Source organism: Cydia strobilella, chromosome 13, assembly GCF_947568885.1.
Source record: "Cydia strobilella chromosome 13, ilCydStro3.1, whole genome shotgun sequence".
Classification (NCBI taxonomy): domain Eukaryota; kingdom Metazoa; phylum Arthropoda; class Insecta; order Lepidoptera; family Tortricidae; genus Cydia; species Cydia strobilella.
This window is the reverse complement of record NC_086053.1, coordinates 10,684,422-10,696,359: the sequence shown is the minus strand read 5'-3', so window position 1 is coordinate 10,696,359 and position 11,938 is coordinate 10,684,422. Positions and strand designations below refer to the sequence as shown.

At 39.8% G+C, this 11,938-nt stretch overlaps 1 protein-coding gene across 2 annotated transcripts; it reads right to left on the bottom strand.

The window, feature by feature from the left end:
* Window positions 1–7,210: 7,210 nt before the first annotated feature.
* Window positions 7,211–10,635, bottom strand: LOC134746687 (NFU1 iron-sulfur cluster scaffold homolog, mitochondrial-like). Of its 2 annotated transcripts, none has more exons than XM_063681210.1 (5): window positions 10,459–10,635; window positions 10,158–10,378; window positions 8,513–8,698; window positions 7,920–8,107; window positions 7,211–7,400 (listed from the first exon to the last, which is right to left on the bottom strand). In XM_063681210.1, the coding sequence occupies exons 1-5, from the start codon at window positions 10,530–10,532 to the stop codon at window positions 7,269–7,271; spliced, it is 801 nt and encodes a 266-aa protein (XP_063537280.1). In that variant the 5' UTR covers window positions 10,533–10,635; the 3' UTR covers window positions 7,211–7,268. The 2 variants fall into 2 exon arrangements, with proteins under 2 accessions (XP_063537280.1, XP_063537281.1); XM_063681211.1 differs by having other exon boundaries at window positions 10,539–10,587.
* Between the last annotated feature and the right edge of the window lie 1,303 nt (window positions 10,636–11,938).

The window sequence follows — 11,938 nt, the reverse complement described above, 5'->3', positions numbered from 1 at the left end:
TCTGGAGCGAGCTTTAGACATAGTATAGTAGTTATAGACATGAAACCGAGCAACTAGGGGTAAGAGAAAGACATATTCATGTATTGACAGATTAATGTATGGCAGCATAATCCTTTTTCTCTTTCACTCTTATAAAAAAAAAACGGTATTTCGCCATCGCCTCCTACCTATGCTGCCATAACCCGACCATGAAAAAAAACCCGGTCGGTGATAAGGACAAAGCATGGCACTATTTTCTCTTTCCTCTTATAGGAATCGCAATAAGACTATCTTTCTCTATCAAAGACTTGGCTACTATAGTTTGTCAAAGGACTGTCTCATTTCAAACATAGACAGAGATAATCATACTATCTTTGTCATACAAGTACTAGCACCCAAAAAAAAAGGACGAGTATAGTTTTTTTGGTTCTTATTTACTGCCAATTTGGTTTGATCAACTATCGGTGATAAGGACAAAGCATGGCACTATTTTCTCTTTCCTCTTATAGGAATCGCAATAAGACTATCTTTCTCTATCAAAGACTTGGCTACTATAGTTTGTCAAAGGACTGTCTCATTTCAAACATAGACAGAGATAATCATACTATCTTTGTCATACAAGTACTAGCACCCAAAAAAAAAGGACGAGTATAGTTTTTTTGGTTCTTATTTACTGCCAATTTGGTTTGATCAACTATATATGAGCTACCTAATAGACCTAACACACTACCGCCCCGCACCGCGACCTTGGTGCGGTAGTGTTGTATGACTTTAAAAATATACTTAACTTCAGTCCAGACGGGGACAATTTTTCGCCAAATCTGATTAAGGTTCCTGTACACCATGGCCCAGCGTAGACCAGTCTAAGGGACGCAGCTATGCGGTGGAATGAGATAGGAATATCACTTGCTCCCTCTAACGCATAAATGCGTCCCTTGAAATGGCCTACAGTGGGCCATGGTGTACAGGAGCCTTTAAATTGGGCTCGCCCATAGAAGGTAGGATCATATAGAATTGGCCGACCGCGTGCGCCCGTGAGGGATATAACATACGCAATGCGAGTAATGCGACAATATGATTGGTCGAGTAAATTTGTACCATACAAATTTACGTTGGTGAATTTAAAAAAAATGTGAGACTGAAACAAGGACAAACAATTATAACGTTTTCTCTGCTACTCCTACTGAAAAATACTCAAGACTATCCCGTTCTGACAGTTCCCCCACCACTATTGCCTAATCCAGTTTTATACTATAGTTGGTCAAACCAAATTGTCAGTACATAAGAACAAAAAAAACTATACTCATCCTTTTCTTTTAGGTGCTAGTACTAGTGTAAGACAAAGATAGTATGATTCTCTCTGTCTATGTTTGAAATGAGACAGTCCTTTGACAAACTATAGATTCATGGGCTCGCTGATTAGCGAACTAGACTCCACACTCGCGTTCGTGGCTTTGCGCCGTGATTCGCGCATGAGTGTGGGGGACCTTTAAATTTAGAGCGCTCAAATAATGTGAGACGTAGCTTTAAACTTCCCTAAAAATAATGAAAATATTTTTTTTTATGCATAAAAAACCTATAGCCCCTCCACACTCGTACGCGACTCTCGGCGCGAAGCCGCGAACGCGAGTGTGGGGTCAAGGTTCGCTAATCAGCGAAATCGACTCTACACTCGCGTTCGCGGCTTCGCGCCGCGTAGTCTGGTACGGGTTCAATAATCATAAAGGGCCCTCCACACTCATGCGCGAATCACGGCGCGAAGCCGCAAGCACGAGTGTGGAGCCTAGTTCGCTAAACAGCGAACTAAAGGCGAACTAGGCTCCACACTCGCGTTCGCGGCTTCGCGCCGCGATTCGCGCATGAGTGTGGAGGGCCCTTTATAATAATTATATTTGCCATTAAAATGTCATAAGCCCGCTGCAGACTACGCGGCGCGAAGCCGCGAACGCGAGTGTGGAGTGGATTTCGCTGATTAGCCACTCGACTCCACACTCGCGTTCGCGGCTTCGCTCCGCGATTCGCGCACGAGTGTGGAGGGTCTTTATGAAATAACCAGCACAGTGCTTATTTTTTGGCGCATGGCAACATTAATGAATCGTACACAATTTTTTTTTGCGCATGGCAACATTATTGAATCGTAATCCTAAAAATCGTCGCCCCATCCCTAGAATATCACTCTATGTGTCAAATATTTATAGTCTGTGGTCTGAAGCGGAAAGTGGACGCCAATTATTGGGCTGTACATTCTTGGGTTGAGCAATCCTGGGTCGAGCATTATCGGTACGGGCCAATAATATGCGGCCAACAATCGGCGTCTATTAAATGGATTCGAATTATTGGGTCGTGTATTATTGGGTTGAGCGTTATCAGGGTGTACAAGCTCGGTCCGAGGCAATAATATGAAGCCACTGTTTGAACAGGGCAATAGTGTACAACCCCATAATACGCGTCCAAAAAAGTGGTCGCCAATTATTGGGCTGTACATTATTGGGTCGTACATTAACCGGACTCACCACATTGACTAACTTTTTTTTTATTTGGTGTCGGTGTGTTGCTAGTTCATGAGCGATAAAGTCTGCTATTAATTATCAGACAATGGCTTCACTTTCTATAGATAAACTGAGGGTCTACCGCGAACACCGAAGTTCGCAAATTGCGAACATCGTTTTGTCTTTTACTCCAATTAAGATTAAGGCGTAATTAGAGTGACAGAGAAAGATGCCCGCATTTTGCGAACTTCGGTATTCGCCGTGGCGGTGGCCCTCTAACCGCTCCTGCAAATAAAATTTAATTAAAGGGATGAGTATAATTTTCCTGGTTGTTACTGACTGACAAATTGGTTTGACCAACTATAAATACAAAACAGAATGCCACGTCATTTAAAATAAAAATGACACGAAGTATGTCGCTTTATAAGTATTCCCCATGGTAACCAGCACGATGGCCAAGAAGCCAGACAGTGAATAGGTCAGCTAAAAAGACATTGACATACCATGCTTCTATGAGTTCTATGTTCTTTATGATTCCTATTATCTCAGTTATTATTCTGAGGCCTATAGGGCCCTCCACACTCGTGCGCAAATCGCGGCACAAAGCCGCGAATGCGAGTGTGGAGTCCAGTTCGCTAATCAGCGAAATCGACTACACACTCGCGTTCGCGCCACGTAGTCTGGGGGCCTACCGCAAAAACCGAAATTCGCAAATTGCGGGGATCTTTCTCTTTTACTCCAATGAAGGCGTAATTAGAGTGACAGAGAAAGATGCCCGCAATTTGCGAACTTAGATTTTCGCGGTCTCAGAATAATGACTAAAGCATAGAAGTCGGGCAAAAATGCTTCGCAAATATGTATACCCGTACTTTACTTCCTTACGAATTAGATAATGTGCCGAAAAGAGATGCATATATGCATGTTATTTCTCATTTACGTACGGTGTCATAAGTTTGATAATTTGCTAGGGATGTAACTGTGTCGACTTTTTATATCGATAAATTATGCATAAGTTTATGTGCCGTGTAAAATAATAATCACGAAATTGGCAAATTGATAATAGTCTGGCTAATGAAAGTTGAACCTGAAAAAACGCGGCAATTTCAAGAAATCTGTAGCAGGCGGCTCGTTGAAATGAAATGCGTGGAATACAAGGATTGCATAACTTTTACACTTTTTGTAATTTTCATATTCTAAAAATCATTAAAAAGTATAAAAATTATGCAATCCTTGGAATCAAAGAGCCGCCTGATATAAGGATTAATGCATGTACCTAATATAGCTTTTATCTCATTTGCAGTCTACCACTCAGAACCGTCTAACTATAACTCGTTTTTTATCAGTAGAAAGAAGGCGAGCGATCTTAACGTGTCGTTTTATCGAAAAACACTTTGAAAATAAGTCACAACAAATATAATATACGATCATTTACATACTTTTGCTTTCATAAGTAAAATATTGTTATATTTATAAAAAAACTTGTCAATAAAAAGACACGTGGAAATGGTTTACCGTTTTTTCTAATGCTAAAAGACTAAGTATAGTTTCTAGTCATGTACAGTCAGCTGCAGAGAAAAGGCATAGAAAAGACATACAAAGTTCTGTAAATTAGTATGGACGTGGGGTACCTTTTCTCTGCAGCTGACTGTACCAAATAGGAAATAATAAAAAAAAACGTTCGTGTAATTTTTTTTATATTTAATAATGGGGAATATTACGCGAAACTCGGCGTAGGTGGCGCCACTATCACAATCTGAGGGTCTATCGCGAAACAAGAAAATCGAACTTTCGTTATCTAACATCTCTGTCACTCTTGCGTATTCGAGCGATAAAGAGGCAGCTAGATAACGAAATTTCGGATTCGAGTTTTTCGGTAGGTCCCCTGAAAACTTGTCAAAAACCTGTTAAAGGTACAGTATGAATAAGTTACTCTACGGTGCACTAAAAAAGCTAGTGCTGCACTCTGGTGGCAGAACATTGCAGTAATATCCCCTATTCCTCGTCCTTTGGAAATCTGAAATAAAAAGTTGAGTTTTGTGACCAACAATATTAATAAAAGAAACATTCATCAATGATCATTAATGTCTTTTTTATTAGGGTTCCGTACCCAAAGGGTAAAAACGGGACCCTATTACTAATACTTCGCTATCCGTCTGTCTGTCACCAGGCTGTATCTCATGAACAGACAGTTGAAATTTTCACAGATGATGTATTTCTGTTGCCGCTATAACAACAAATACTAAAAAGTACGGTCCCCTTGGTGCGCGCGTCCGACCCGCACTTGACCGGTTTTTAGTATTAAACTATAGTCTGGCAAACACTATCTGTCAGTAAGTAAGAACAAAGAAAACTATAGGTACAGTCGAAGGCAAAAATATCGATCCAGACAAATGGCTTAAAAATATGTGAACACGATTTTATTGTCTGAGCGTACACATATTTTTGAGACTTTGGGAATGTGTATATATTTATGCCCTTGACTGTACTCACCAATTAAAATGAGACAGTCCTGGGCCAAACTATAAGAAAGCTGTAAATGTCGATAGGTTATTGATCTGAGGTCGATACATCACTATGCCAAAAATATAACCTTTCATACTTAGCAGAAAAGTTCGAAAATATATGCAAAAATCTATATAGACTTGAATGCAAGTAATAATTACATAAACAACATATCGATTTCTATGTTTAGGGTCAGGTCCTATCAATAAATTTCTTCAAAATTGAACAAAACTCACCGATTAAAGGTTATCGGTTCGTGCGTATTTTCTTTTCTTCCTGTATGCGATTTACAGCCCTCGATCACACAAGACATTATCACAAAAGGAACTTCAAACCATTACAAATAAAAACTCAGCACGTTTTCCAACAATCTTTCAGGAATAGCAAAAATATAAGTAAAATAAACCAAGATGACCGCTGAAACATCCCGAAATATTTCAACTAAAATAATACGACTATGTCAAGTTGTTACAGTTGACACCTACCTGTGAAATAACGAACATATATTTTATTTGGCTGGATTATATTATAGAACCACATAGGACCATTTGACATTTCCCTCAGTTTATCTTATGACAATACTAAAAAAAACGAAAGAACTTGCGGATTGTTGTCTCACTCACTCATAGACAAAAAGTAATAACGTGTTGTGAATACGATATCTTTTACCAAGCTTTTATTTTTGCCCGGCTTCTTTGCTTTAGTCATTATTCTAAGTTCGCGGTTATAGCCCTGGAGTCGGATATCGTCGGAGTCGTCCGATAATTTCATGTTTGGCGCCAAGTATAAAATTATTACACTGACTACAGTTAAATTAAATTACAAATAGAGGATGAAATAGTGTTAGCGACAGGAGCGCGATGCCATGAAAAAAACGCTGCAAATGGTGTTAAAGCTATAAAAATCGACACGATTGATCTTTAGTCCATATAAATCAATTTGACCGGAAGCACCAAAAAATAAATAAAAAAGGAGAGATCATAATATTTTATTTGAATTACTGCCCTACCCTGCCTGTGAAGCCGATGATCCTGGGTTCGAATCCCGGTAAGGGCATTTATTTATGTCTTCTTCTTACTCGTGTAGAGGGATCAAAGAAGAGCAGAGCTTACAGCCACAACTCACTGCTCGGGCCCTCCCCGTGAGTAGCGGCCCACCAGCCGTGAAACCGATTGCTGCACACCAGAGGTGATCAAATAATTTATTTATGTGATAAGCACAGATATTTGTTCCTGAGTCATGGGTGTTTTTTTCATACCACGTCGGTGGCAATCAAGCATACGGCCCACCTGATGGTAAGCAGTTACCGTAGCCTATGGACGCCTGCAACACCGGAGATATTACACGCGCGTTGCCGACCCTTTAAAAACCTGTACACTCCTTTTTTGAAGAACCCCATACTGTAGCCCCTCGGGAAAACCTCGGCAGGGAGCTCATTCCACAGCCGAAGCGTACGTGGGAGGAAATTCCTCTTAAACCGCACAGTACGCGACCATTTAGGTGCTAGGGTGTGAGGATGAACACCCTGCCGATGGCGAGCGGTGCGGTGATAGAAAGCGGCCGTTGGCATCATGTCAAACAATTCTTCAGAGCACAGCCCATTGTACAGGCGGTAGAACATGCATAAGGAGGCGAAGTCTCTTCTTAGACTTAAAGGTTCAATACCGCTTGTGAGTTTGGGATCGTCGACGATTCGTACAGCGCGCCTTTGGACTGAGTAGAAGGGTCCAAGCTGGCATCCAGGTGCTCCTGCCCAAAGGTGACAGCAGTACTCCATATGGGGTCTTGACTTGCGATTTATATAGCAGGAGTCTTTGCCCCGGAGTAAAGTATCGCCGTGCTTTATTGAGCACACCGAGTTTTTTGGATGCCAGATCAGCCTTACCTTCCAGGTGGCTACGGAATTGGACGTCACTGGAGATGTCGACACCGAGGATCCCAATACTCCCTGACATGGTTTTCTATGTATTTAAGTATTTATATATTATATATATCGTCTGAGTACTCATAACACAAGCCTCCTTGGGCTTACCGTGGGACTTAGTCAATCTGTGTAAGAATGTCGTATTGTAATATTTATTTATTTTCATTATTATTATTAGGAGCCTATAATGTCCCACTGCTGGGCAAAGGCCTCCCCCCACTTTTTCCAGTCTTCCCGATCCTTTATTTATTTATTAATTTACTGTCAAACAGGTTAAGGGGGTTAGGTTTTGTGAAAATAAATATTAATCAAAGGCTGTAGGTGCAAATCTGATTCTGTTTATTATAGCTATAATGAAATAATCTACATAATAATTATTCTTTTTTCTCTTTAGCTTTTGCTTCCTCGAACTGTCTAAATAATTTTTCACTTAATTTCTCGCCCTCGTCATCTATCTGCTCTACTGAAAGAACTTCTGGGATATAAAATTGCATCATGTTTTGCACCTGAAATCAATGAATGGTAATTAATTAGGTATTTAGGGCTACTATTACCACAACTGTTAATGTCAAACCGAAAGTTCAATGAAATCGTTTGTTGTCACATAATGATAAGTTTAATTAAATTAATTAAGTTTAATATAACTTTTAAGTATTAACATAGTTTTTAAGCCTTATAATATGTAATACTAACACAACAGGATCACTGTTATCTTGAAATAACTAATTGATTTTGAATAACCCCAGATGTTAAGATAAAAATTGGGTTTATTGCCATAGATTGGGTTAGTTGCCATGAGTGAACAGTGGCAGCCCTAAGGCAGGGAGGGAGGGGGGAGTACTCGCGCAACAAAACAAAGCATTTTTTTACTTTATTAGCAACAACCTCAAAGACCTGCAAACTGGTAAAGATCCAACACTGGAGCCATGTAATTTTCTGATTACTGGCTAATTATTTTTCTTTATATCAGTGATCTAAAATGGCTAGTAGCATATTATACAACTTCATAACACTACTTTACTTACCCCATTTTTTAGAGTGACAATAGAGCTTGGGCATGATGAACATGAACCTTGCATTTTGAGCCTTAACACCCCATCTTTAAAGTCCACAAATAAGACGTCCCCACCATCCTCCTGTACTGTTGGTCTGATTCGTGTATCAAGAAGTTCCTTTATCATTTGTACAATTTCATCATCATCTTCATTGATTTCTGTAAATAAAGGTAGAAATATAAACATATAAGAGCGAAGCTTATATTGAACAGTTGTGTTGTTAATTTGTTACACTTTTTTGTGATATTGATTAGCATATAGCTTATGCCTCAACCGCAAGATAGATAAGACATAGGTAATTGTAGCTTTTTAACACATTCAGTGCCAAGCACCCCGTCAATTTACAAAATGAAGACGCCTAGCCTGGATAATTTCACTATGTGTTAATACTTAAGATATTTGAGCTTAAAATTGAATTCATTTCATACAAAACATCACACATTTAATTTGGGAAAAGTTGTTAATAAGTGTGTTCCTTAGTTGAAAAGTCAACCTGAATGAGACATATTATGTTGTTAGTGATAAAGTTTTAAGGTACAAAGTTGTTAAAATACACCACTCACGAGTATCTCCAGAAGGTTTAGCATCAGTAACAACAGGCAAGCCACTGGCAAAGAAGTCCATAATTGTTGCAAAGATCTCAGGCCTTAGCAGTTTCCACTCAACATCATCATCCTGCTTTGTCACTGTTACAAAGTCAGGTCCAAAAAAGACTGCTTTTACACCCTCAATGCGGAAAAGCATTTTTGCTGAAATATAAATACATTTTCATCATCCAGGCTGCATGGAGGAATATTGGAGAGGTGTATGCCCAACAGTGGGTAGATACTTGCTGAAGGAGAAGTTTTTATTTTTTTTTATACTACGTCGGTGGCAAACAAGCATACGGCCCGCATGATGTTAAGCAGTCTCCGTAGCCTATGTACGCCTGCAACTCCAGAGGAGTTACATGCGCGTTGCCGACCCTAACACTCCTCTCCCTCGAGCTCTGGCAACCTTACTCACCGGCAGGAACACAACACTATTACTAGGGTCTAGTGTTATTTGGCTGCGGTTTTCTGTAAGGTGGAGGTACCTACCCAGTTGGGCTCTGCTCTAGATCTGGAATGACATCCGCTGTCCTGTGCCCTACCACACAAAGCGAGATGTCATTCACAGTGCCCATACCTCTCTTTTGGACGTAGTTTAAGGACATACCCGGGTTCATAATTAATAACTTAATTTCTGCTGCTGGGCACGGGCATTAACGGATTAGGAACCTCCCACACAGCTTTCAATACCTTCATAAATGTATAAATAAATATTACATGTTATTTAACTTGCAATGTATTTTTGGGTCAAATCTTGCAAGCTAAATTAGACCCACTTCTCATTATTCAATGAGCTGAAACTTTACATACACAATATATGTAAGATGGGTGCCAATGCAATATTATGGTACCATTGCGCTGATCTGATGATGGACGCAGGAGTAGACGGTGAGCTAGCTACGGAAATAGGTTTGCATTTTATAGGTCACCTGGCACTACTTTTCCCCCCATTAAAATGCCTGGCAATGTTATATTGGAATTAAAAACATAATAAGCTATTATATCACACTTAGAGCTCTATAAATTGCATACCTTCAATAATTGATTTTAAAACCCTTTTGTTGCCCGTCCACTCTCACACTCACTGCTGAACAGCTCCCAGGCGCCCGAGTTAATTAATAATGATAGTATGGCACACGACAGACCTCAATGGAAAGACCTAGAGGAGGCCTTTGCCAAGCGGCACACTGAGCTACGGGACATACTCCAGCTCAGAATAAAAAGGCTAGATAGATAGATGGCACACTAACTAGAGGGATTTCGTTGCTCTATAAATTGTAAACCTATTTCTGGAGCTAGCTCTTAGACCAGAGGCGGAGGAACTCTGATGAACAATGCAATCTGATTGTGTTTGTTAGAACTGTCTATCTAGTTGCCTATTAAAAGAAAAGTAAATGCAATAAGTATCAAAAATGATTTTTTTGACAAAAAACATTTCTTTATATTGATGTATTCCAACAAAGTTTAGTTGATGCTTGAAGTGTGCATGTGTGTCAATCTGGTTGTTGAAAAATGCACGAATGGTAAGAGAATTGGGAGTAGCATACCAAATTTATAAAAAGCATATAAAAGTTTTTGATTACACAGATTTAGACAAAATTATAGGTAAGATATTTACCTAGTGGACTGCAGTAAGCCGCCGCCATATTAGGGAAGTCCATAGTATGCCCCGGCTCCAATACTTTAACACCGGGTAAAAATTTCACGCTGTTTGGGTTTGGCGTGTCCTGAGTTTGGATGAACATGCTCCGGCATTGGCATGTTCCAAAAACTTTACTTTTGCCATTCGTTCTGTCCAAAGATGGTGATGAAATCCCGCTAAATTGTTTAGTATCACATCTGGAAACCATATTAAATATTAGCAAAATAGATCGTGACAGAACGCAACTAGCGGCGTAGTTGATATTACATCTTATTACCTGTTTAATGCTGCGGCGCATATTCGCCCGCAATTATTTCCTATTCGAAAAAGTCTTACAGAATTCCGCAACATGTTTACAATTGAATTACGACAAAATATACAAGTTTTACCTCTGATCCTAAGCAAAGTAAAGCAATTTTTTTTATATCCTAGACTACTTTGGTGTTAGCTTTGACATTTTGACTGGCTTTGACATTTTCTGTTGTCACTGTCAGTTTGCCACTCAGAATAATCATTATTCTGAGGTTTGCCAGGTGTTAATGAGGGCTATCGTTTTTTTTGCTCACCAGTTGGCGCCTCTGTTGATGGTGGTCCAAAAGACCATGGAGACTGTATAAAGGAGCCAAATCTCTATGTATAAAAAGTGTCCATCAAAAAACAGTAATTAGGCGGCGCCACCATACACCGAAATACTACCAAAAACAACCTACGTAATTTGGTCGGGTTATTTGTTGCCTTATATGGTTCATGTTATACTCATGTCCCAGAGCCTAACTAGCGCCACCGGAGAGATTAGGAACTATTATTTAAAGCTTAACGCGGTCACTTTTACAACAATTCTGCCATAAGAGATTGCGATCCTTTCTTTACCATCCATACAAAAGACTAAAGAACAGCTGTCAGTCATTGAAGTGACAAGAATGGAGACTATGTAAAGGAGCCAAATCTCTATGTATGAAAAGTGTCCTTCAAAAAACAGTAATTAGGCGGCGCCACCATACACCGAAATACTACCAAAAACAACCTACGTAATTTGGTCGGGTTATTTGTTGCCTTATATTGTTCATGTTATACTCATGTCCCAGAGCCTAACTAGCGCCACCGGAGAGATTAGGAACTATTATTTAAAGCTGAAAGCGGTCACTTTTGCAACAATTCTGCCATAAGAGATTGGCATCCTTTCTATACCATCCATAGTGACAAGTGACATTTGACATTTCGAACTTTGCGAAAACCACCATCCACACTAGCGCCCCTAGCGGCAAATTCATACGCGTTAGCCCTCATTACAAAAACACTAAGGCTAACCCAAAGAGTGGAGCCCACTCGCCTCGTGCGCAAATTGCGGCGCGAAGCCGAGAACGCGAGTGTGGAGTCGATTTTGCAGATCTGCTAGCGAAAGAGCACTTCCTGTATGTTTGTACCATTAGAAACTTTTATATGTACTATATCTCATAATGCTTTCGAATGCTTAGTCTCCCTATCCGCAAAACTAGATTGGCTAGAGACCGGTTAGAGACTTTTTTATTTTCAATCGATGAGTTGGTTCACTGCTGTAAGAATGCATACCCACTTTATGAATGGAATTCATGGGTATGCAATTTTGCACCTCGTTGAAATAAGCGTTAACTTGCATTTTATAGCTAATAGAATTTTATCAAACCAAACAGACACAAGTATAGCTTATATAAATCTCTCACGACAAAAGAACACTCACATATGTTCTTCTCCTAAGGCCCTAACCCGGGTCTTTAGCC